This window comes from Salmo salar, chromosome 22, assembly GCF_965601325.2.
Source record: "Salmo salar chromosome 22, fSalSal1, whole genome shotgun sequence".
Lineage (NCBI taxonomy): Eukaryota > Metazoa > Chordata > Actinopteri > Salmoniformes > Salmonidae > Salmo > Salmo salar.
Window position 1 is genome coordinate 11528559 of NC_138312.1, and position 27309 is coordinate 11555867.

The window sequence follows — 27309 nt, forward strand, 5'->3', positions numbered from 1 at the left end:
TCCCTATTCCAGTTGTTCCATTTTACACAAAGACGATGAAAGCTATGTGAGAATCCAAAATCATTTATTGCTTGTTTTCCAGTTTAGCAGCCACTGCTTCAGTTAGGGATGTAGTAGTGAGACATGAACTTACAGTACATGGTTATAGATTCCTGAGCGACTGAAACATGAATGTTAGACCAGGTGACACTGATCCAATAGTCATCATGCTACTGTATCTAAAATGTAGTGGTTCAATTGTCGGCATACTGAAAATACAGTGGCGGTATAAAAATACATTACCACAAGCAGAAAATATGTATTTTGAATATTAAATACACTCCCATCATATGCTCTGAGGAGATACTGCCTTTAAAGTAGTAGGTATTTCCATTGGTCACTTGTCAGTGGGACATTTCCTATTACAAGTCAGGCTGAAGATTTCATCCAGTTTCTGCTGAGCAAGGATTTCAATCATCCATCGAGACATAACTTTCCAAACCTTTCCAAAATATAGTTGTTGCCAATTGATTGGAACGCTATACTTCATTTTGATGTCAAGTTCATAAAAGGCAGCAAAAATATCTCTGTGGAATGTCAGTTTGAGAGGTACAGAACCTCCAGTATAATTTTGTAGCTCCCAAGAGATGTTGCGGTGACTATATTACCGCCACTGGCAGTCATGACCGCAGTAAAATTTCATGTGACCGTTGAGTCATAGTAATCTCCTTTTATCCACTCTGGACATGCGCTGGTTGTACCCAACTCACTCACAACCATCAGGTCGCTAATGGCCTGGTACTCTGGGCTCTATTGTCCCTCTAACCACTCTGACATCAATGCAAATGCGTTCAAAAATCACATCAAAACAGTATTATGCTTTTAAAACGTACCTCACTGTGAATGATCAATTCGAAGAAAGAAGTTAAACAGCAGGTTGAAACTGAGTGGAAAACATGGTCGTTGAGGATGTTGTTTCAAAGCCTAACACACCGAAATGGACAGCGCTTTCTAAGGTTGATCATTAATTCAAAACCCCATATGCATATTAGAGCTTATGCATAGGTCTATGAGCCCAAGCCCGAAAACAAAAACTGAATTAAAATAATGATTGTGCCGTTATACAATACATAGCCTACTGCATTTTACGCATTTAAGATGTATTTGGTACATAATTGTCGAGCAGCCTATACTACAAAATGAAATAAATTCTAGTAATCACCTTTGAGTGTGGACAGTATTATTATGCATACTGGATGGACTGGTTACCTTATGCTACACTCCAAAACGTTCTATCCATGAGTCTGGGAGAAAACATTTAGGCCTAGGCGATGCTGTTGGTTCATTGATTATGCAGGGTGGCGAAGCCTACAATTATAGTACATTTTTATTGGATTTTGAATAGCCTAGGGCGTTTTTTTATATTTTCATAATGAATCGGCTGACATTACTTTTAGCTACAGAATATATCTCACCACCGTGCATTTCCATCTCCTCCTCTCTCTCCTTCATTCCTTTCGCCAGGACTCAGAGAGATGGGTGTTCAATTTCATGAAATATGTTTTGTTGTGAAAACATGTTACTATCGATGTCCCCAAACAGATTTCACTTGGTTTCCCAAATTAAGCACTGGGTAGCTGCAGGAACAGGGTTGGAGAGCCCATGGCATACAGAGTTTGGCGCAAAAATATTAACCTATCGTTTAGCAAGAAGCTGCATCATCCTCACAGTGGTTGATGTGAAGCATGATTGAAAAACGAACCCGTGGGAAAGCGGCCTCCATTCGCTATTCAAGTGCATACTGATGACATGTATTTTTTCCCCCTGCCCAGTTCCTCCCCATTTGTTAAATGGCCATTCTAAATCGAAACAAATTTTACATATTAGTAAAGACAAGATTAGATTGTGAATAGTGAAAATATGATCACTTGACGAGAGGCAAGGAATAGAGAGCAAGCTTTTTTTGCGACTTTCAAATCATCAATAGCCTATAGTCAAATCATGTTTTGTTTTGATTTGTAAGACATTCTAGTTGTAAATAATGCAAACCTTAAAGTTGCCAAATAACTCTAAATCTAGCACACAGTGACTTTTTCCACATTTGTTATATTATAGCTTTAATCTAAAATTTATTAAATTAATATTTTTCCGAAACAATCTACACACAATACCCCATAATGACAACATGAAAACAGGTTTTTAGAAATTTTAGCAAATGTATTACAAATAAAAAAGCAGAAACACCTTATTTACATAAGTATTTAGACCCTTTGCTATGAGACTCGAAATTGAGCTCAGGTGCATCCTGTTTCCATTGATCATCCTTGAGATGTTTCTAAAACTAGAGCTCCAAGACAGGATTGTGTCGAGGCACAAGAGTACCAAAAAATGTCTGCAGCATTGAAGGTCCTCAAGAACACAGTGGCCTCCATCATTCTTAAATGGAAGAAGTTTGGAACCACCAAGACTCTTCCTAGAGCTGGCCGCCCGACCAAACTGAGCAATCGAGGGAGAAGGGCCTTGGTCAGGGAGGCGACCAAGAACCCGATGGTCACTGACAAAGCTCCAGAGTTCCTCTAAGGAAATGGGAGAAGCTTCCAGAAGGACAACCATCTCTGCAGCACTCCACCAATCAAGCCTTTATGGTAGAGTGGCCAGACAGATGCCACTCCTCAGTAAAAGGCACCCGACAGCCCGCTTGGAGCTTGCCAAAAAGTACCTAAAAACTCTCAGACCATGAGCAACAAGATTCTCTGGTCTGAAGAAACCAAGATTGAACTCATTGGCCTGAATGCCAAGTATCACGTCTGGAGAAAACCTGGCACCATCCCTACAGTGAAGCATGGTGGTGGCATCATCATGATGTTTTTCAGCAGCAGGGACTGGGAGACTAGTCAGGATCAAGGGAAAGATGAACGGAGCAAAGTACAGAGAGACGCCTTATGAAAGCCTGCTCCAGAGCGCTCAGGAACTCAGACTGGGGCGAAGGTTCACCTTCCAACAGGACAATGACCCTAAGCACACAGCTAAGACAATGCAGAAGTGGCTTCGGGACAAGTCTCTGAATGTCCTTGAGTGGCTCAGCCAGAGCCCGGACTTGAACCCGATCGAACATCTCTGGAGAGACCTGAAAACAGCTGTGCAGCGACGCTCCCCATCCAACCTGACAGATCTCGAGAGAATCTGCAGAGAACGGGAGAAACTCCCCAAATACAGGTGTGCCAAGCTTGTAACGTCATACCCAAGAAGACTCGAGGCTGTAATCGCTGCCAAAGGTGCTTCAACAAAGTTCTGAGTAAAGGGTCTGAATACTTATGTAAATGTGATATTTCAGTTGTTTATTTTGAATACATTTGCAAACAATGCTTTGTCATTATGGGGTATTGTTTGTAGATTGATGAGAAGAAAAAAAAAACAATTTCATCCATTTTAGAACAAGGCTGTAACGTAACAAAAAGTGGAATAAGTCAAGGGGTCTGAATACTTTCCCAGTGCCCTGTATAGGACCTGTTCAAATGATCACTTTATCACTCAACATCGCCACTTCATATGCGCACTCGCTCAGAAATGGGAAAAATATCCTTTCTGTTTTATTCAGCTAAGTTCAATTATATTCTTCTTACTTAAAATCCTATAATATAAAATAATGGAATGGGACTTAAAAGCATTTCTTATCTACTAAATTAACAAGCCAACAGCCAGATAACATACTCATATTAAATTGTCTGTCTAATGGTGTGCCCCAGGGCTCTGTACTTGGTCCCCTCTTATTCACTATTTCTATAAATAATTTAGACAAAAATGTGAAAAATGCGCAACTTCACTTTTATGCTGGTGATACTGTTATTTATTGTTGTGTCTCGTCTCTCACAAAAGCTTTCCAGAACTTGCAAACTGCTTTTTATACTGTTCAACATACCTTGAGTCAATTGAAGCTTATCCTCAATACTGACAAAACTAAACTAATGGTGCTTTCTAAAGCAAGAAATAGATGACTGGAACGAACTACAAAAATCTCTAAAACTGGAAACACTTATCTCCCTCACTTGCTTTAAGCACCAGCTGTCAGAGCAGCTCACAGATTACTGCACCTGTACATAGCCCATCTATAACTTAGCCCAAACAACTACCTCTTCCCCTACTGTATTTATTTATTTATTTGCACCCCATTATTTCTATTTTTACTTTGCACTTTCTTCCAATGCAAATCTACCCTTCCAGTGTTTTACTTGCTATATTGTATTTACTTCGCCACCATGGCCTTTACCTCCCTTATCTCACCTCATTTGCTCACATTGTATAGACTTATTTTTCTACTGTATTATTGACTGTATGTTTGTTTTACTCCATGTGTAACTCTGTGTTGTTGTATGTGTCAAACTGCTTTGATTTATCTTGGCCAGGTCGCAATTGTAAATGAGAACTTGTTCTCAACTTGCCTACCTGGTTAAATAAAGGTGAAATAAATTTACTTTTTTTTTTTTTTAAATCTCTGAACCTTTCACCTATTACTACCTGTCAGGGCAATGAGATTGAGACTGTAAGCGCATATAAATATCTTGGAATTTTAATTGATTACGGCTCTCTTTTAAATTGCATATTCAACATATTACAAAACAAATTAAGCTGAAGTTGGGATTTTATTTTAGGAATAAGGCCTGTTTTTATTTTGAAGCCAGAAGGAGGCTAGTATCAGCTACATTTATGCCTTTACTAGACTATGGGGATATTTTATAAATGAATTCTTCCCCTGTGTTTGAGATCAATTGACACCCTTTACCATGACGCATTGAGATTTATTTGAAACTGCAAAACCCTTACGCACCACTGCACTTTGCATACCAGGGTTGGCTGGCCTTCTCTAGTCACTCGTAGGCTCACTCACCTGTATACTTTTATTTACAATGCCATTTTGGGTTTACTACCATTTTATTTGGGCATTTTTATTGTTCAGAAATGTGGTGGGTACTCTCTTCGTTCGCAGGACTTTATCCAGCTAACTGCTCCAAATTTCCGAACAAAATTTGGTAAAAGGGCTTTTATGTACTCTGCGCCATCGTCTTGGAATACCTTACAAAATACTTTTAAACTGGAAGAACTTTGTCCCGATTGGTGTTTTTAAATCACTGATGAAGGATTTTGAGACTGATTCCCTGACCTGTCAATGTTTTTAATTTTCTGTTTTATGATTTTGTTATACTCTTGTGAATTCTATGGTTTTTACAAGATTACTTGTAGTTTTTCATGCTGTCTGTCTGTAATTGTGTAATGACTTGGTGCTGCCTATCTTGGCCAGGACGCTCTTGAAAAAGAGATTTCCAATCTGAATGAGCCCTTCCTGGAAAAAAATTATAATTCTCAACTCATATTCTGTTCTTCTGAAAAAAATGATCTTCATATCATGTTTCTTTAGACCTGCCTAAAATAAATAATGGCTTTATTGTGATGGTGTATATTAAAATGGATTTATTTGACTTTTTTAAATGTAGATGTTCCAAAGGCGTGCATCAGCGGTTTGTATGCATGGAGATGCTGAACATGTTTATGTTAATTAACTGTCAATTACCATGAGACTGGCTGACAAAATTTCATGACCGCCACAGCCCTAGCTCCTGCCCAGCTTTGCTGGTGTCCAGAGGGCTACTGCTCAGTCCTCCACTCTGGATGGACATACTGCTAGAGGTCACTCTCCTCTGCCAGACCTGTGGAAGACTCCACCGTGATTTTAAGGGAAGCCAGTCGTGTTACTACATCTTCTTCTCCTTCAGCGTCAGTGAAGTCGAAGCCAGTGTACCCCTCCTCCTCCACACAATAGCTGATAAACCTGAACAAACAGACAGTGTTGAGTGAGCTAAAAAAAAATTATAATAATAATAATCCAAACCCACTTACAGTCATGCGTACATACATTTTACATATGGGTGGCCTCAGGAATTGAACCCACAATCCTGGCATTGAAAGCACCATGCTCTACCAACTGATCCATACATATAGCAACTGTAACTAGGAGTTGTCCTGGATTCTTTAAACTACTTTGGTATGTAAGAAAAGAGAAGAAGAGAGCACCAATATGTGTATGTGGCGGTGGAGGGTTCCAAAAGGGTTCTGCAGCTGTCCCCATGGGAGAACCCTTTTTGGTGTGAGCAGAACTATTTTGGGTTCCATGTAGAACCCTCTGTGGAAAGGGTTCTACATGGAACCCAAAAGAGTTCTACCTGGAACCAAAAGGAGCTCTTAAAAGGGTTGTCCTATGGAGACAGCCGAAGAACCCTTTTTGGTTCTAGATAGCACCTTTTTTTCCGAAGAGTGTAGTGGGAAAGAAATGAGAGAGGGTGGCCCTTGTGTCTGGTGACTTGCTGACGCCAGCACAGCGTGATGATTCGATCACAATTTATGGCATTGTCCAGGTTTGGATGGCCGTATGTTTGCATATCACAGGAGTGAAACACACCTTCGCCATTGGCTTTTTCCAGGGCGGGACCTTCCCATGAAGCCCTGGGGATTACTGACGGAGGTGTGAAGACTGATGAAACTTGACAAAATGAATGTTACTGTGAACTAAATTGTCATGTTTCAATTGTTTCAAGAGTTCATAAAGAGCTGTGAATGTTGATATGCCTTATTGTACTGTACATGTTATGGATTCATTTTTTCCCCAGAGTTGCTGTGTTAAAGTGTTGGCCGGGAGCCGGTCAGTTCAAAGTGGGAGCAGCCAAGATTGTGCGCTCCTATTATTGTGTTGATTAGACTAGAGAATGTGTGTGAATTGTTATGCTTTTGGTTAATTGTTTTGGCAAAGCAGAGTGATGGAAATTAAACAATGGGGGTTATTGAAGTGGAGTTCTGTCCTGGTTAGGACAAAAAAAAGAGTTGCTTCGTTCAGGGAGTCATTGTAAAACAATTTCATACTTTGTATGCCATAGTGGTGTATTTGTTATGCTTAATAATGTTGTATCTTTTTAAATGTAAGACTTCTGGTGTGTACTCTTTGATAATTGTATTCTTATTACATAACTGTAATTGTTACGAATTCCTTGCTGGTGACCGTCATCAGCACCTCCTGCACACTCCATTCCCCATCCCCCATGACCGGAGCCTGAGAGTCTAGGGGGTACCATAAACCTGTCTCTTAAACTCTCCCTGACCCTGATAGGTTTCCAGGGAGGTTACTAGGGGGCCGGACATCCGCCAAATCCTTATGACTATACAGGACACACAATATGTACGGTAGTCCTCATATTTCAGAGTAATATTTTTCTCAATTATTCTTTGATGTAATGGTCTAATGGTACATTTTTATTTACACTACACACAGCCTATGCTTGGGTTGTAACTTTACATCTCTGCGCTAAGCTTGACTCAATGCTGGAACTTTGATGGCTAGAATTAGCTCATAGTGTCTGGACATTGTTAATTGCATAACGGTTATCTTAGACACGTGTAATTATAGTTAATGGGACAGGTGATGCAAGACTAACTTTCTTGCTGGACTTATGCTTAAGGCCTATTGCATTTATTCACGTGATTATGGAGTCAGATTGAATTATTATATTACAATCATATTCCTCCTACACTAATTGTCATCCTCAGTAGACAGAGTGGATTCATACCATGCTACAGAGGATAGTTAACATTCTCCTCACATTAACTTTCCTTGGCCCTTGGGAAAACAAAGGTCTTACCGCTCCCAAGTTGGGTCCTTGTTGAGGATAACAGGGTTTCCCACCACTATCAGCAGAGCCTTGGCTCTGGTCATGGCCACATTGAACCTCTGTAGAGAAGAGAGGACATGGTGGGGTCAGCTGAGTTGCACAGAAAGACGAGACATACAGTACCACTCAAAAGTATGGACACACCTACTCATTCCAGGGTGTTTCTTTATTTTTACTATTTTCTGCATTGTAGAATAATAGTGAAGACATCAAAACTACAAAATAACACATATGGAATCATGTAGTAACCATCAAAATATATTTTACATGTGATATTCTATATGTGAGATTTTATACGTCAGCCAATCAGTTGTGTTGTGACAAGGTAGGGGTGGTATACAGAAGATAGCCCTATTTGGTAAAAGACCAAGTCCATATTATGGCAAGAACAGCTCAAATAAGCAAAGAGAAACAACAGTCCATCATTTCTTTAAGATACGAAGGTCAGTCAATACGGAACATTTCATGAACTTTGAAAGAGCAGTCGCAAAAACCATCAAATGCTATGATGAAACTGGCTCTCGTGAAGACCGCCACAGGAAAGGAAGACCCAGAGTTACCTCTGCTGCAGAGCATAAGTTCATTAATTACCACCCTCAGAAATTGCAGCCAAATAAATGCTTCAGAGTTCAAGTAACAGACACATCTCAACATCAACTGTTCAGAGGAGACTGTGTGAATCAGTACTTCATGGTCAAATGTCTGCAAAGAAACCACTACTAAAGGGCACCAATAAGAAGAGACTTGCTTGAGCCAAGAAACACGAGCAATGAACATTAGACCGGTGGAAATCTGTCCTTTGGTCTGATGAGTCCAAATGTGAGATTTTTGGTTGAAACCGCCGTGTCTTTGTGAGATGCAGAGTAGATGACCGGATGACCTCCGCATGTGTAGTTCCCACCGTGAAGCATGGAGGAGGAGGTGTGATGATGCTTTGCTGGTGACACTGTCAGTGATTTATTTAGAATTCAAGGCACACTTAACCAGCATGGCTACCACAGCATTCTGCAGCAACACACCATCCCATCTGGTTTGAGCTTAGAGGGACTATCATTTGTTTTTCAACAGGACAATGACTCAACACACTTCCAGGCTGTGTAAGGGCTTTTTGACCAAGTAGGATAGCAATGGAGTGCTGCATCAGATGACCTGGCCTCCACAATCACCCGACCTCAAACCAATTGAGATGGTTTGGGATGAGTTGGACCGCAGATTGAAGGAAAAGCAGCCAAAATGTGCTCAACATGTGTGGGAACTCCTTCAAGACTGTTGGAAAAGCATTCCAGGTGAAGATGGTTGAAAGAATGCCAAGTGTGCAAAGCTGTCATCATGGCAAAGGTGGCTATTTTGAAGAATCTAAAATATATTTTGATTTGTTTAACACTATTTTGGTTACTACATGGTTCCATATGTGTTATTTCATAGTTTTGATGTTTTCAATATTATTCTACAATGTAGAAAATAGTAAAATTAAAGAAAAAAACGTGACTGGTACTGTACTTAAAGTGGACTGGAAACACCTTAGGAAGTAAATCTTAGCAAAGATTTATTCAATCCACTAATACTAAACATGTTCATTTAACATAAAAAATCTCTATATTTAGTATTTTGATCGACGACAAGGTTTATTTCAGCTATGGACAGAGCCATTTTAAATTGCCATAGTAACGACTGACGCTAGCGCTTCACTGGCAGGAATCAGTAAATTGTCTATGGTATTGAGTTTTCACGCTGAGCCCTCTAGTTGGTGTTTCAGGCGGCATGTCCCTGCTATTAGTGCTACGAGAACGAACTCTCTGATCTGGGGCAACGATCGGCTCAAACATGAACGGCTTCACTAGGTTTATTGGCTCCCTAAGTAACGTTATTTCATGCTCTGCCATAAACTCATTCTCAGACTTGGAGCTACTCTCTATAAATTCAGCCATTTTTGGGAGTTCCAAAATGTTCTCTCCTGCCAGTGATGTAAAAATGGCGATTTACAGTTGCAGTTAGCTGGTGTTCTAAATCCTAGTGTTTCACTGCAGGACATGGTGAAAAGCTAATACTTTCTCTTGGGTCTAGTACACAGAAAATTAGCCAGTGTTAAATCAACACTGAGAGTGTTAAATGTAACACTGGTCCAGTGTCTATATGGGTCCACACTTTTCAGTGTTAAATTAACATATTGATAAGTGTAAAGCATTATTTGCATATTTCCCAGAGTGCCTTGCCTTTCGAGTGAATTGTAGAATTACCACCCATGACTGTATTTGTTGCATTCATCCATTTTCATTCCTGTTGCATTCACCAAGTAAGATCCTAAGCAAATATGTAATCATTAAAATGGAATTCTTTAAGACAATACATGTATTTCATAAGGCCTTATGTTGAAGGCCTAGTCACATTATGCTGGCTTGCAATGTAATGTGTCATTCCTATTGGAATCCAGCCAGAGTGGGGATATCCATCAATTTGAATATTTATTCACCCGAAACTTGCATTCAGAATGACTGCCAGATTTGGGAAGAGTAAGAAAGGAGACTACCTAAAGCATCTAAACAGGAATTACCTTTTCAGTAACGGGTGTAATTAGTCCAACTAACATATTGGATTAGTTGAGAAAAATGTATGTTATTTATATTTGAGTAGCATAAGATTAGTTAATCAGTCAATATACATGCAAAAACATAAATATTGAAACAAAATTATATAAAAATCAACCTGCAATAGAGCATGCTGGGAAATATGATAATGATGCCCTATTACACTATTATTTATGAATACACACAACGTACACATGCGGGCACAAAACGCACGCATGTGGGCACACACAGACATCATATAGAGTAAGCGTGAGTAAAAGGTAAGTGCTAGGAAAGACCTTCTCGTTAGTGAGGAAGCCAATGTTAAAGTCTTGGTCCATCTTGACGTAGTTGATGCTGCTGCGGACGGTAGAGACCATGATGATCTTTCTCTCCTGTCCCTGGAACTCCTCCACTGAACCCACCTGAAACAACAACATGCTTCATCAACACTTAAAGCTTCAATATGTAACTTTTTGGGTGACTTGACCAAATTCACATAGAAATGTCAATTATAGATATGTCCTTTTCATTGAAAGAAAGTCTACGAAGCTGTAGATCTGTTCTATGTGCTCTATTTCTTTGCTTCCCGTTCTTAAGTTTAGTTTAAGCTTCAAACAGCTGAAAATACAATATTTTTGGTTATTGAAAATATATTTCACAGCGGATTAGATGGTACAATGTGTTTTGTCACATAAACTGAAATTAGGTGAACAATTAGAATTTTAGCAACCAGGAAATGGCGGAGCGATTCCTGCATATTGCACCTTTAACGCCTTATCTAAACAAAGGCCTCAGGTTGTAAGACTGATGTATAACACAGGACTCACCTTGAGCTCCCTGATGTCCTTCCATTGACTCAACTCTTTGACAAAATTCAGAGCTTTTTGGATTTTCTCAACCTGTTAAAAACAGCAGATTAACTTTGGTAAAACTCCTGCACATCAGGTATAGTTAATGATGGGTGCTTTAACTCCATGGATGACGTCTCACCTGTTTCCTATAGGGAGCGATGATGCCAATGTCTTTAGGGGATAGTTTGGGCAGGCCCTTCTTGCCCTGGGTCTTCATCAACTTGGTGAGGTAGTCCACCAGGACCTCAATCTCTGACACGTTGAAGAAGGACGGACTGTTGCCTTCTCTCTCATCCTTTCCCAACACTCCATGGAATATCAGTGGGAACCCCTACACAGAAGGACCACAGGAATGCAAACAAAACTGGAGACATTTCCACCACCCACACAATCCCAACTTAACCCATGATTAACATTCAGCTTTCTGCAACATGGCCACTCATATTTTATTTTTAAATATTCATTAAGAAATCAGGAGAAACAGCAGTCCACATAGACCTGTTGCTGCATGTTTGAGAAAGAGGGAGATGCTTTTTTAAATATGCTGCTACTAATGTTAATGGGGATTCAGGAATAGCTCTGTGGTCAGAGGGGAGCAGCCATGCCTCAGACAGACAGACAGGCACGCGCTGACATTATAATTACTGAGCTGCCTGAGGAGAAGAGACCCTGGCGAGGTGTAACAACACTCACTCACACACCTAACAAACCTCAAATCAGAATAATGTTCAGTAGGCACTAAACGGAAGAAAACGTTTCAATCAGAGATGGTGCTAGCAGAACCTGCACAAAAGGAACACTGTCACACCTCCTTGGGCAGATGCTCCCAGTTGCAGTAGGTTTCACGATCCCACTGGTCTGCAAACACCTGCAGCTCCTTCTCATAGAAGAGCTCATTGGGAATCTTCAGAATGGCAGGGTGGGACCTGGGGAGGAAGAGAAGAAAGGAAGAGGGGAAAGAAAATAGTTAAGGTAGATGAGCTCAGAACTATTTAATCAAACGATGTTACAAAAGAGCAACACTGGAAAGAACAGGATGGAAGAAATCCCAGCGCTGCTACCTGTAGTTGCGAAGGAGCTTGGTCACAAAGCGACTGTCAAAGTGTCCAAATTCTCCATCCTTCTGATACAGTGGGTTGTCTTTCATCAGTCTCTCTAGCAAAGAAATCCCTGGGATACACAAAAGTTGATCTTATAGTCATGGGTGAAAGAAGAATTAATTTCTTCCCAGTACGGGACGTTCGATATGCACACAAGCTTGTGTGTGTGCCCCCCAACAATTCTGGGCCTAATCATAGAATGACATATAGAACCCCTATTAATTCAATAGGATCTCTGTTGGCATAGTCGTAAAGATCTGTCATTTAACTTATAAAATGTATTACCTTTCACTGTGGCATAAACACAACCAGTCATAATGGTTTAATCTGATTGTCAAACAATCACTTCAAAGGGCTCCTTTACTAGGCTACCCGTACACGTTCATCCACTAGCAACATATTTCCAGCCTCCAAACAGTGGTGAATGGAAAGAGACATCGGTTACACAGAAAAGAGTCATGACATTTGGCAAATGTAATTAGGGCAGAATTTATGCGTACCCTGCTGTCCACGCGCGTCTCGGTGTCGGCCACTCGTCTCTGCCTTGACAAAATGTCAGTGTTCTCGTCGAACGACATCACATTTCGGTGCGTAGGTTCTCTCACCCGTTTTCAAGTTCATTTTTCATGCAGTAATGATAAAAAGTGGTGTAATAGCCTAGTTTTCTTTTGTTTTAATTATTGTGATAGGCTCGTGTTTTACCAGTATGGCGTACCGCCACTATTTATTTTGCTGGGACGCCGCACCAGACCGGACCGCCTTACTTTCACCCCCGCTTATAGTACATGGAGCTTGCTGATATTCCAGCTACGAGACATGACAGAAATGGGGATTGTTTATTGACAATAGTCATTGGGTATGATTCATTGATTGCGTATTAGAGCCTACCCATTCCATACTGCAGGGCCAGGGGGGATCGTAAGATGGGTCCTAGCTGCTGAGGGTCTCCAGCCAATACCAGCTGGCCCTCCTCTGGATGGAGCAGGCCTGTGGATACAAGAGACAGCCATTGGCTACTGGATAGTAGCAAGACAATATGGTCATGTTGACTAGGGCCAAAACTGGATGAAGCGTTTTGAAATATAGTGAAATAGGTGCAACAGGAGTTTATCCAATACGATGACCGATTTTCGTTATCTGTTACAGAACGTTTTGCTGAGTTGTTCCCTACTGACCACAAGCCAGGCTTATGGTGTACAATCTAATATAGGGCTCACACATTGAGCAGTTATTATCCATCTCACCTGCGATCCCAATGATGCTCTCTGGCTCCACTGCTTGACCCGACTCATCTATGAACACATGGGTGAAGTGACCGACTGGGATGCCGCCGGACACAAGCCTAGGAAAGGAACACCAACACACAGTGGTTAAACAGAGAGACTTCTTCAGGAATAAGGATATATTTGGTGTAAAACTGTAATAATCTGTAAGTACAATGTAACAACCTTTAGTAATTACACACTGCAAATCGGTTCTTACAGCAGTATAAAACCATTCAGCCTTTCTACTGTAAAAATGAGCTGTACCGTCCTGCTGTCACCAGTGTGGTGATGATGACCTTGTAGCCCATCAAAACCTCCTTTGTGGGAAACACAAAGCTGTCCTGGCTCGCGTCCCAGTTACAATGTTTCTGGAACGCCGAAGAACGCAGAGAGGGAGAGTCATTGGAAAGGACACACAGTGAAATGTCAGTGAGTATAAAAATCTGTTGAGACTTGTATTCTCAATGTATTTTATTTGTTTAACCTTTTTTCACCATGCAAGTGGCCTACAACCTCATGTAATATGTGTGAACCTCACCAGGAGGTTTTGGGGCACAGTGCTGAGGGGTCTGCTGCTGGCGTAGAGACGGTAGACACAGTGAGGGTCCATGTGACCCAGCAGCCTCTCACACAACAGGTCTGATGCACTGTTAGATGGGGCACATGCCAGGATGTGGCACAGAGGATCCACTCTGTTCAGCTGAAACACAGGCATAACGTTTAACACTAGAACCGCCAAGAAGGTCAATCTGACCGTTTTCAAACTTCGTAAATTCAATAAATTAATTTCAATAAAAACCTTGAACCCACCTGTCCCTGACTTTTCCTAAATATGTGTATTTTACACTCTAGCAGTACTTTGAGAAAACTAAACTCAGCAAAAAAAAGAAACATCCCTTTTTCAGGACCCTGTCTTTCAAAGATAATTCATAAAAATCCAAATAACTTCAGATTTAAAGAGTTTAAACACTGTTTCCCATGCTTGTTCAATGAACCATAAACAATGAATGAACATGCACCTATGGAACGGTCGTTAAGACACTAACAGCTTACAGACGGTAGGCAATTAAGGTCACATGAAAACTTAGGACACTAAAGAGGCCTTTCTACTGACTCTGAAAAACACTAAAAGAAAGATGCCCAGAGTCCCTGCTCATCTGCATGAACGTGCCTTAGGCATGCTGCAAGGAGGCATGAGGACTGCAGATGTGGCCAGGGCAATGAATTGCATTGTCCGTACTGTGAGACGCCTAAGACAGCGCTACAGGGAAACAGGACGAACAGCTGATCGTCCTCGCACATCACACCTGCGGGACAGGTACAGGATGGCAACAATAACTGCCTGAGTTAGACCAGGAACGCACAATCCCTCCATCAGCGCTCAGACTGTCCGCAATAGGCTGAGAGAGGCTGGACTGAGGGCTTGTAGGCTGTTGTAAGGCAGGTCCTCACCAGACATCACCGGCAACAACGTTGCCTATAGGCACAATCCCACCATCGCTGGACCAGACAGGACTGGTAAAAAGTGCTCTTCTCTGACGAGTCGTGGTTGTGTCTCACCAGGGGTGATGGTCGGATTCGCGTTTATCGGCAAAGGAATGAGCGTTACACCAAGGCCTGTACTCTGGAGCGGGATCGACTTGGAGGTGGATGGTGTGTCACAGCATCATCGAACTGAGCTTGTTGTCATTACAGGCAATCTCAACGCTGTGCGTTACAGGGAAGACATCCTCCTCCCTCACGTGGTAACCTTCCTGCAGGCTCATCCTGACATGACCTTCCAGCATGACAATGCCACCAGCCATACTGCTCGTTCTGTGCGTGATTTCCTGCAAGACAGGAATGTCAGTGTTCTGCCATGGCCAGCGAAGAGCCCGGATCTCAATCCCATTGAGCACGTCTGGGACCTGTTGGATCGGTGGGTGAGGGCTAGGGCCATTCCCCCCAGAAATGTCCGGGAACTTGCAGGTTCTTTGGTGGAAGAGTGGGGTAACATCTCACAGCAAGAACTGGCAAATCTGGTGCAGTCCATGAGGAGATGCACTGCAGTACTTAATGCAACTGGTGGCCACACCAGATAGTAACTGTTACTTTGTTCAGGGACAACACCCCCTTTGTTCAGGGACACATTATTTATTTTCTGTTAGTCACATGTCTGTGGAACTTGTTCAGTTTATGTGTCAGTTGTTGAATCTTGTTATGTTCCTACAAATATTTACACATGTTAAATTTGCTGAAAATAAGCGCAGTTGACAGTGAGAGGAAGTTTCTTTTTTTGCTGAGTTTATAATAAAATACAAAAACTTTGAACATTTCTACCTCAAAGCGGCTAGGACGGTCAAAATGACCATATGCATATTTAACAGTAGAATAGCCAGCCTCCACGAGTAAAAATAGCTGCCAGCCGAATAAATCCATTTAATATACACAATCACAAAGAAAACATTAATATTTTGTTTAGGAAGGTCATAAAAAACATGATACTAAGACAATTTATTTTAAAAATACTTGTATTTTTGTATTTATCTGTGCTTAGTAGCCGAGGCTATTAGGCTGCACAATGCCAATTAAATCAAATCAAATGTTATTTGTCACATGCGCCGAATAAAACAGATGTAGACCTTACTGTAAAATGCTTACTTACCAGCCATTAACCAACAATGCAATATTTAAGAAAATATTTAGTAAATAAACAAAAGTAAAAAATGAAAAACACAATAAAATAACAAATGAGGCTATAAACAGGGGGTACCGGTACCGAGTCAATGTGGGGGAGTACAGGTTAGTCGAGGTAATTTGTACATGTAGGTAGGGGTAAATATGTGTGAATATGCATAGATAATAAACAGCGAGTAGCAGCAGTGTAAAAACAAACGGGGGGGTTACAATCTCATGTTCAGCAGTCTTATGGCTTGGGGGGTAGAAGCTGTTATGGAGCCTTTTGAACTTAGACTTGGAGCTCCGGTACCGCTTGCCGTGCGGTAGCAGAAAGAACAGCCTATGACTAGGGTGACAGGAGTCTTTGACAATTTTATGGGCCTTCCTCTGACACCACCTAGTATATAGGTCCTGGATGGCAGGAACCTTGGCTCCAGTGATGTACTGGGCCGTACGCACTACGGTCGGATGCCGAGCAGTTGCCATACCAGTTGCCATACCAGGCGGTGATTAAACCGGTCAGGATGCTCTCGATGGTGCAGCTGTAGAACGTTTTGAGGATCTCGGGAACCATGCCAAGGGGGAAAAGGCGTTGTCGGGCCCTCTTCACAACTTTCTTGGTGTGTTTGGACCATGATCGTTTGTTGGTGATGTGGACACCAAGGAACTTGAAACTCTCGACCCGCTGCACCATCGATGTGAATGGGGGCGTGTTCGGACCTCCTTTTCCTGTAATCCATGATCATCTCCTTTGTCTTGCTCACGTTGAGGGAGCGGTTGTTGTCCTGACCTCCTCCCTATAGGCTGTCTCATCGTTTTCTGTGATCAGGTCTACCACTGTTGTGTCGTCAGCAGTTGTGCTTGGCCACACAATTGTGGGTGAACAGGGAGTACAGAGGGGACTAAGCACGCACCCCTGAGGGTGTTGAGGATCAGCGTGGCTGATGTGTTGTTGCCTACCCTTACCACCTGGGGGCGGCCGTCAGGAAGTCCAGGATCCAGTTGCAGAGGGAGGTGTTCAGTCCCAGGGTCCTTAGCTTAGTCATGAGCTTTGTGGGCACTATGATGTTGAACGCTGAGCTGTAGTCAATGAACAGCATTCTCACATAGGTGTTCCTTTCGACCAGGTGGGAAAGGGCAGTGTGGAGTGTGATTGAGATTGCGTCATGTGTGGGGCGGTATGCGAATTAGAGTGGGTCTAGGGTTTCCGGGATGATGGTGTTGATGTGAGCCATGACCAGCCTTTCAAAGCACTCCATGGCTACCGACGCGAGTGCTACAGGGCGATAGTCATTTAGGCAGGTTACCTTCGCTTTCTTGGGCACAGGGACTATGGTGGTCTGCTTGAAACATGTAGGTATTACAGACTTGGTCAGGGAAACGTTGAAAATGACAGTGAAGACACTTGCCAGTTGGCCCGCGCATGCTCTGAGTACACGTCCTTCTGGCCCCGCATCCTTGTGAATGTTGACCTGTTTAAAGGTCTTGCTCCCGAGTGGCGCAGTGGTCTAAGACATCTTAGTGCCCTGAGGAGTCACTACAGACACCCTGGTTCGATTCCAGGCTGTATCACAACCGGCCGTGTTTGTGAGTCCCATAGGTCGGCGCACAATTGGCCCAGCATCGTCCGGGTTTGGCCGGTGTAGGCCGTCATTGTAAATAAGAATTCGTTCTTAACTGACTTGCCTAGTTAAATAAAGGCAAAAAAAAAAACAGGCTACAGAGAGCATGATCACACAGTCGTCCAGACAGCTGGTGCTCTCATGCATGCTTCAACGTTGCTTGCCTCGATGCGAGTATAAAAGGCATTTAGCCCTTCTGGTAGACTTGCATCACTGGGCAGCTCGCAGCTGGCTTTCCCTTTGTAGTCCATAATAGTTTTCAAGCCCTGCCACATCCGACAAGTGTCAGAGCCGGTGTAGTAGGATTCAATCTTACTCCTGTATAGACGCTTTGCCTGTTTGATGGTTTGTCTGAGGGCATAGCAGGATTTCTTGTAGGTATACGGATTAGTCTCCTGCTCCTTGACAGCGGCAGCTCTAGCCTTTAGCTCGGTGCAGATGTTGCCTGTTATCAATTGCTTCTGGTTGGGATATGTACGTATGGTCACTGTGGGGATGACGTCGTCAATGCACTTATTGATGAAGCCGGTGACTGAGGTGGTATACTCAATGCCATTGGATGAATCCCGGAACATGTTCCAGTCTGTGCTAGCAAAACAGTCCTGTGGCGTAGCATCCGTGTCATCTGACCACCCCCACCCCTCGTCTTACCGGACGTTGCCGTTCTGTCCTGCCGATGCACGGAAATCCCAGCCAACTGTATATTATCCGTGTCGTCGTTTAGCCACGACTCAGTGAAACAAAAGATATTACCGTTTTTAATGTCCCGTTGGTAGGATAGTCTCGAACGGAGCTCATCCAGTTTATTCTCCAGTGATTGCACGTTGGGCAATATAACTGATGGTAGAGGCAGGTTGCACACTTGTTGACAAATTCTCACAAGGCCCCCTATTTTCTTCATGTGAATGACGGGGATTTGGGCCTTGTCCGGTAGCAACATTATATCCTTTGATCAGAGTCATTAAAGAAAAATCTTTGTCCAGTTCGAGGTGAGTGTTCACTGTTATGATATCCAGAAGCTCTGTTCGGTCATAAGAGAATCAACATTATGTACAAAATAAGTTACAAACAATGCGAGAAAAAAAAACACAAAATAGCACAATTGGTTTGGAGGCAATAAAACAGCAGCCTTCCCCTCTAGCGCCGTTCTTCAAAAATCTACATGTAGCAGACATCACATGCTTATAATTCCCTGCCCTACCACACAGTCAACACTGAGTATACCAAACATTAGGAACACCTTCCTAATATTGGGTTGCACCCCCCCCTTTTGCCCTCAGAACAGCCTCAATTTGTCGGGGCATGGACTCTACAAGGTGTCGAAAGCATTCCACAGGGATTCTGGTCCAGTTTGACTCCAATGTTTCCCACAGTTGTGCCAAATTGGCTGGATGTCCTCTGGATGGTGGACCATTCTTGATACACATGGGAAACTGTGTGTATCTTGACACAAACCGATGCGCCTGGCACCTACTACCATACCCTGTTCAAAGGCACTTAAATGTTTTGTCTTACCCCTTCACCCTCAATAAGGGATCATAGCTTTCACCTGGATTCACTTGGTTAGTCTACACCATGGAAAGAGCAGGTGTTCTTAATGTTTTGTATATTCAGTGTATATTTTACAGTAAGAATATAACAGAATAAAACATAAATTCTATGTTTTCCAAATGGCTATCGCTGATTGTCGCCAGTACTCACATGAGGAACACGTGGAGCCACAATAATTATAGGAAATAGTTATGTTTTGAAAAAGAGCCCATCCACACAATTTTGAGAGCTTATTGGCAAAACCAGGTTTATTAGAAACCTTACAATCTGCTCTTTCCAATAGGGTATAGCAAATCAAAACCTCTGGCCTTCATGGACCTTTGTAGGATGATTTGACCCATCAGACTATTGTCAATTTAATTTTGTCTTTAGGCTACATCTATTATTATACTGTACGTGCGAACATTTTTCAATATAGTTTAGGTGTAGTTTGGATGGGCCATTAACTGGGCAGGCAACTCATGTCTTACAGTCAGAAGATACATTATCGTCTTATTTTAGTATTTACAGTCTATGCGCTTCTGGATCAATATATACATTTTCAGACTTATTACAATTTACATTTAGTGTCCTGAGGTTTCTTATGACATATTTTAACATAGTAAATGCATTCGTTTTGCAATTGATAATTTATTATGGAATATTTACACGATTGAAAGATCAACAGTCAGAATGAATTCCAGCACTCTGAATTTAAGACAGGTTTGGGGGGGAACATATTGTTTCTATTGTTTTTATGTAGTGCTATGTTATGCTATTTACATGTAATGTTACATATGGTATATAGAATATGAGTGCTCCACTGCCCCATCAAAGCGAGCGAAGACGAAATGGTAAATATTAAAACACATCATAGAAGATGTATGCAATATGTTATACTTTATTTTTGTGTGATGGAAGGAGTTTATACCTGGTTCATGGCTTCAACTAGAGTGATAGTCTTGCCGGTCCCTGGAGGGCCAAACACCAGGTAAGGAGCAGGCTTTGAGGCCCCAGACACGATGCGCTGGATGGCTGCATGTTGTTCCGGGTTGTTCTCCAGCTGACGATTAAACATGCTGGAGAAATGTGGAGGAAACATTGGACCATTGTTACTACAATGTCATATCAGACGTGTGAACCTGTATTCTCCAATCAAAAATATGTTTAAAAAGAAGATAGTGGAGACAGAAGGAGATAACGATCACTTAGATCACATGCCAGGCTTATCTGCTGTCATCAACTGTTTCCACTCAAACGGTTTGATCCGGAATAGGAAAATATGTTCTTGCATGTCAAGTACACACTGAACCGAAGAAATGGAGCCACTAAACTACGAGAAGGTATGTGGTGTAGAAACCAGATATGGGCCCCGCCAACTTGACACAGACAGAGCTGCCAGTTGCATCCTCTATTTGAATAAAACTCCTTGGGGAAATGTCTTGCTATCTTGTGATAAGCGTGGGACTTTTTAGGCTAACAAAAGGCAGACCGTCTAGATTTCAAACTCATTAATGAGGTCTAGTCACTGACATGAAAGCAAGAGGCCGGAGGGAACAAAATTGGAAATATGAGAGGAGCAATTCACAATCTACGTTTTGAAATGTCATTGCGAAAACTCCTTCTTACAAAATTGCATTATATAATGGGAATCACACCAACGCTTCAGTCCGTTAACCTTCCTCTGAGAGAGATATTCATTCCTTCACACCTACAGTTTGTCATTTGGTATGAAATGTCATTGTAACACTTTAGATGAAGTTGCTCTCGTACTTGTGTAGCGACACTATAATTACCGCAGATACATAATCGTAATTGGTTTGTGATTCCATACTAATGGAGTTGAACGGTTCTTGGTATTACATGAGTGTTACAAGAAACCGTCTCTATTCCTGTTGTATAATGACACAACCATCTACCCACAACAACAGAGCAAAGCCAGTGTGAGTGCTTTGCTATTGGCTGGAAGGGGGGGATCCAGACCTGAGTTTGGGCATGGGGGTAGTCCGGACTCCAGAGCCCGATGGGAAGAGCACCTCGTCCATCTGGTGCTTCTCTGCCAGGTCCACCGCCCGGTGCTGAAGCTTCAGGGGGAAACGGTTGATGGTGAACTCCACGTCAAACTTCGTGTTACTGATGAAGCTCTGCACCAGCCTGAGAGGCAGGGAGGGGGTTGGGAAGTATCCTACAGATCATTGCATTGTAACATTATGGGGGGGTCTCTCTCTTACCTCTTTGAGAAGCCCAGCTTGACTCTTTCTAGCTCCACTCTGTGAACGTAACCTGTGTACACTGTGATGGGTTGGACCTTGTCTTCAGACTTGGCCACCTTCAGGCAGTCTCCCCTAAGGACAGACGGCCTATTCTCTGCCACACCCGGGACCTGGTGAATATCATGGAGAAAGACACTCAGCATACTTAGGGTTAGAGTGATATTTAGAGTCAGTGATCGTACCCATTCATTTTGGGTTGGATCTAAACAAAACAGAGCACGAAATGGGAACTCATTACACAACTTTGAGGTAAAAAAAAGAGAAAAAAAAAGACTCAATTTAGTTAGGAATGAACTATCACTTTAAGTCATCATTGTCCACTCTGATCATTGTCCTCTCTCTCTACATCTGCATTGCTTGCTGTTTGGGGTTTTAGGCTGGGTTTCTGTATAGCACTTTGTGACATCAGCTGATGTAAGAAGGGCTTTATAAATACATTTGATTGATTGATTGACGACTGCAGACATACAGTACATTATGGCCTTTTGCCTTTTCTTACTTGTAGAACCAGGAGTCTTCTGTTGTCCATGTCCTGAGTCATGGTTTGGTTATGGAGGTCGTATTTCTTGATGTCCACCTCCATCTGGATCTCCTCCAGGTGCAGCAGGAGGTGGAAGCGATGGTGGTAGTTCCTCATCTTCAGAGGGCATTTAAGGAGGTTTCTGGGAAGAACATAGACAGAGACAAGACAGAATTGTCAATGAGAATGACCTTCAAATACAGAAGATATCAGTCTGGGGAGGATGGGGTCTAGGCAGCCTCTGAGGATCAAGTTATTGATCCCAGCAGACAGGCAGGCAGCACACTGACCTCACAGATGAGAGCTTCTGTCTGGCTGTAGGTGAAAGGTACTCAGAGTCCTCCAGTCTCTGTTTAGCTAGGTCCTTCAGATAAAAGGGATACTTATAGTCTCTGAGTTTCACTAGCATTTTCAGAGGCTGGACAACAGATCTGCCGTGACAAATGAGAACGATTAAATGTAACATTTGACTATAAGGAATATTATTATCAAGCCACATAAACAATATGAAAAGAAAGCTGATTAGAATTAGAACAAAGTATGTACAGTATATGACTATTGATGAAAATGGGTAAACATCACTTTGTCTTACTGTACCTTTCAGGGGGCTCTCCCTCAACTATCACCGTGTCCACAGGCTTGTATGGCGCCACTTGATAAGGCTTGAAGGGAGCGAAAGGCCCCAGCTCCACAGCTAAGTGAGTCCTGGCTGATGCCTCCATCTCCCTCACTATGCAGAAGGGCTTAGAGGAGCCTGGAGGGTCTGACTCCGTGCAGAACTCAAAGTACATGGTGGCAGGGAAATGGCCATAATGATGCAGCCAATAGTGAACCTCTACATCATAGCTTTCCCCTGTGAAAAACAACAGAACACATACCCAGGCAGGGTTTAATGGAGAGTGTGTGAGGGCAAACTCACTGGAAGTTCCTTTATTTTAAGGTGTTCTTTTGTTAGCAAAACCAAATGTATTCAGACAATTTTAACAGTGCATTGAGACAGATGGTGCTCGTCTTTTTCTCACCTGGACATAGGAAGAGCGGACAGGCCCGAGTCACTCTCCTCTTGTCCATCAGTGTAAAACAGCGGATCCTGTGCAGAGCTGTGTAATAGGTGAAATACACACAGCTCGCTCCGTTGTTAGAAATGTAGAACTTGACTACAAACATTTCCTGCAGGCGCTCCACGCTGAACGTGACCTTACCATTGGTCATCCCAGGATCTGAAGTGATCTCAATGCCGCCCTTGTCAGAGGTCAACTCTGCCCTGAGAGAGAGAGAGAAAGAGAAGAGAGGGAGAGAGAGGGGAGGACATAGCAGTCAAACCACAGAAGATCATCATCTACATGATCACCATTCAATCTAGATAGGACATGGACCAACTGCTGCAACTAATCTAATGTCTATCTTGTTGTCATATCTGACTGGTCACCAACCAGTCTTATACAGTAGGAGCTCACACAATATCTCACCTGTTCACCTTTAGGCTTTGGAGGATTTCTTTAGCAAGCCTCTTCTTGGGTGTCAACACAGTGTCAACAGGGGTAGCGGAAGAGGAAGAGGATGGGAGGAGAGGAGAGAAAGGCTCTGGGGCTCCTCTATTTTCCTGAGGTGTGATATTGTGCTGTTGTTGACGTACTGAAGGTCTCCTCCACTGGTCACAGTAGTACACACGGACCTGTCATACCAGAGACCAGGAAGAAGATATTGTCTAAGGCAGTGGTTCCCAAACCTTTAATAGTCCCGTACGCCTCCAAACATTCAACCTCCAGCTGCGTACCCCCTCTAGCACCAGGGTCAGCGCACTCTCAAATGTTGTTTGTTTGCCATCATTGTAAGCCTGCCACACACACACTATACGATAAATGTATTAAACATAAGAATGAGTGTGAGTTTTTGTCACAACCCGGCTCGTGGGAAGTGACAAAGAGCTCTTATAGGACCAGGGCACAGATAATAATATAATAATAATCAATACTTTTGCTCTTTATTTAACTATCTTACATATAAAACCTTATTTGTTCATCGAACATTGTGAATAACTCACCACAGGATAATGAGAAGGTTGTGCTTGAAAGGATGCACATAACTCTAATGTTGGGTTGTATTGGAGAGAGTCTCAGTCTTAAATCATTTTCCACACACAGTCTGTGCCTGTATTTAGTTTTTTTATGCTAGTGAGGGCCGAGAATCCACTCTCACATACTGTAGGTACGTGGTTGCAAAGGGCATCAGTGTCTTAACAGTGCGATTTGCCAAGGCAGGACACTCTGAGCGCAGCCCAGTCCAGAAATCTGGCAGTGGGTTCTGATTAAATTCAATTTTCACAGAACCACTTGTTGCAATTTCAATGAGGCTCATTTGTTCAGATATCGGTAAGTGGACTGGAGGCAGGGCATGATAGGGATAACAAATCCAGTTTGTGTCATCCGTTTCGGAAAAGTACCTGCATAATTGCAGAAAATACACAAGAGTTCAGGGGCCTTGCTTTAACAAAGTTTACCATTTTCACTGTAGTGTCCAAAACATCTTTCAAGCAGTCCGGCATTACCTTGGCAGCAAGAGCCTCTCGGTGGATACTGCAGTGCACCCAAGTGGCGTCGGGACAAACTGCTTGCACGCTCTTTACCACTCCACTATGTCTCCCTGTCATGGCTTTTGCACCATAAGTACAGATACCAACACATCTTGACCACCAAAGTCCATTTGATGTCACAAAGCTGTCCAGTACTTTAAACATATCCTCTCCTGTTGTCCGGGTTTCCAGTAGTTTGCAGAAGAGCATCTCTTCCTTAATTGACCCCCCATAAACGTAACGGACATATACCAGGAGCTGTGCCAGGCTCGCCACGTCTGTTGACTCATCCAGCTGGAACGCATATAATTCACTGGCTTGTATGCGAAGCAGTAATTGTTTCAAAACATCTCCTGCCATGTCACTGATGCGTCGTGAAAGTGTTGTTTGCAGTGGCGGTTCTAGACCATTTCAACTGGGGGGGGCAAGCTGGGGCCAGTTGTACTGTTAAAGGGGCCAGTTACATTAGACGTTATTGTTGTCATATCGTTTTCTTCACTGCATTGCAGGCATTAGCAGGCAAAAGACCATGTTCATAATCATTAGTGTTCCGCGTTGCCACTATCTAATAACGGATGTAAAAAAAGAACGATAGCAAAAATGTATGTAAAAATTATTTCATACACCACATTTAGGGGGGCCACAAGGGGGTCCCCCAGAACCGCCCCTGGTTGTTTGATGAAAGCATTGTCTGTATAATTTGTGGGGCCTTTTCCCCTAGCATTGTCCCAGAATTAAGTGCTCCACAATAGTATGGGGCTTGCCTGTCCTAGCCACTTGGTAGCTCAAAATATAAGATGCTTCTAGCCCCTTTTAATTTATGGTATCTGTTGCTTTGAACATTTTCTTTTTCACTATTGAAATATCTTACTACTCGAAAGTCATCTTAATTCTCGCTCAAAAAACTCCCATGGCTTATTTTTCAAATTGGCATGCTTGGTTTCTAAAGTCTTCGCAAGAGTGAAGGTTTCATTGAGTTGTGCGATAGTACTTTTGCACTGTGACTGAGGAAAGACACTACTCCCAATATAAGTGAACCCCATATCAATGTAGTTATCATATTTGCGCCTCTTCGATGGTCCAACGTCCCTGTCTGTTGTTCTGTGCTTTCCCGGTTAAGGGCTGCGTCAGAATCACAACTGTCAGTGTCCATCGGCTGCATCAGATTCACAACTGTCAGTGTCCATGTTAGCTGGGCTAACAACTGTAGAATTACTGATGCTAGCATTGGATGTGCTCGTGGAAGCAGAACAACTTGTGTCACCGACAGCTGCATGTGTAGTACTGCTGGTAGTAGCAGTACTACCAGTAAAGCTGGTATGTGTCTCTATAGACGCGGGCCTTACTTTTTTTTAGCCATTTATCCATTTTCGAGCAAACGGAATGAGCAGCAGCTATGTTCGGCTACATACGGAGCGTTTGTGGAATTCCCGCGAGAGAGTAACGGTAAATGTGATTGGATGTTAATTATTTGACGAACCTGTATTTGACATTGTGTTGTTATTTCACTGAACACTAGATGGTTTAATTTTATTTTTGGCAGTTAAACGAGGCTACTCAGGCGAGAAAAAAACCTCACCCAAATGTATAGCCCTGTTGGAAAATATAAATGGACTATTTGAAAATGTGAAAAAATTAAATTAAATTAAATTGGGTTTGGGAATACCTGGTCTAGGGCATATCCACAAGGGTTATTGAGCTCTGTGTATTACCTGACAAGCACATACCCCATATGCCGATCAATCATCTGTTTCACTTGTCTTCCCTTTGGCCAAACATTGAGTGGTGCCTTAGTTTGAGGCTGAGCCTCACATCAAGAACACAATAACAGTAGAATAGAGCTGATCAGGTTTGCAAAGTGCAATAATGTATTATTACCTGGGGTTTGACATTAAAATATAATTTCCCCTGTCGTATGCGGACTTTGTTGAATTTCAGCAGGGCATATAGAACGTTGGAAAAGTGGGGGTCTTTCATTCCTTCCCTGAAAAACAAAACCATGTAGTCATATTTCAGCTGTCTGACTGAAGCATACCGTGTACTATTTGGCCGTCTATGACAGGTCAGGTGTCACAGTTAGTCAGCCTTTGAAAACCAATCCTTTTCATTACCTGCATTTGAATTCTATGTTGTAAATGTCACGAAGTTCTTTTCTATCCGACATAGTTGATTTCCTCTCTCCGAGGAATTCTATGAAGTCCAATCCGGATTTGAGCGAGTCCATGAGCGACGGCATGTTGCAACGTAACAACGATTGATAGTGTTTTGAATAATGATTGTATTGCAGACAGTGGAAACAAATTAAAGGTATTGGCAACCCCCTATTCGCTTTTCGGCGCCGTGTGTTCACGTGTGCATTCAGTAAATACTGTTTCAGCGTTTCAGGGACATATCTGCAAAGTGCTGACTGAGAGCAGGAACGAAAAGTAGTTTGAAACCAAATTTTCACAGAATATGAATGTGTAAATTATGTAGTATTCATATTAAATCACATAGTACCTTTATTTGATACATGTTAGATAAATATACTCATGATAAAAAGAGAAGTCTTTACGTTAACATAAATTAATGATAGTCCCTCCCAGGGCAATTTGTTACATAATCCTTACAATTGAAACCATCACAATGGAACTGTGAAACTGTGTACGTGATGCAAACAA

The 27309-nt window shown here is 42.4% G+C and overlaps 1 protein-coding gene across 1 annotated transcript; it reads right to left on the minus strand.

Annotated features, from left to right (window-relative positions):
• Positions 1–47: 47 nt before the first annotated feature.
• mov10a (Mov10 RNA helicase a) lies at positions 48–27010 on the minus strand. Its single transcript, XM_014166115.3, has 21 exons — positions 26761–27010; positions 26528–26633; positions 23547–23752; positions 23100–23341; positions 22675–22930; positions 22368–22508; positions 22057–22219; positions 21516–21667; positions 21268–21438; positions 20216–20363; positions 14013–14174; positions 13739–13842; positions 13454–13551; positions 13098–13196; positions 12171–12279; positions 11918–12035; positions 11249–11440; positions 11086–11157; positions 10555–10680; positions 7662–7750; positions 48–5803 (listed from the first exon to the last, which is right to left on the minus strand). Exons 1-21 carry the CDS (start codon positions 26883–26885, stop codon positions 5656–5658), a joined length of 3027 nt encoding a protein of 1008 aa, XP_014021590.2. The 5' UTR covers positions 26886–27010; the 3' UTR covers positions 48–5655.
• Between the last annotated feature and the right edge of the window lie 299 nt (positions 27011–27309).

What these genes read in the sequence shown, in the direction of transcription:
- mov10a (XM_014166115.3), bottom strand. Translation starts at nt 26,885, where the DNA reads ATGCCGTCGCTCATGGACTCGCTCAAATCCGGATTGGACTTCATAGAA. An exon ending in AACATAGAATTCAAATGCAG is followed by an intron (nt 26,634 to 26,760) that starts GTAATGAAAAGG and finishes TTTGTTTTTCAG; the next exon opens with GGAAGGAATGAAAGACCCCC. An exon ending in ATTTTAATGTCAAACCCCAG is followed by an intron (nt 23,753 to 26,527) that starts GTAATAATACAT and finishes CTGGTATGACAG; the next exon opens with GTCCGTGTGTACTACTGTGA.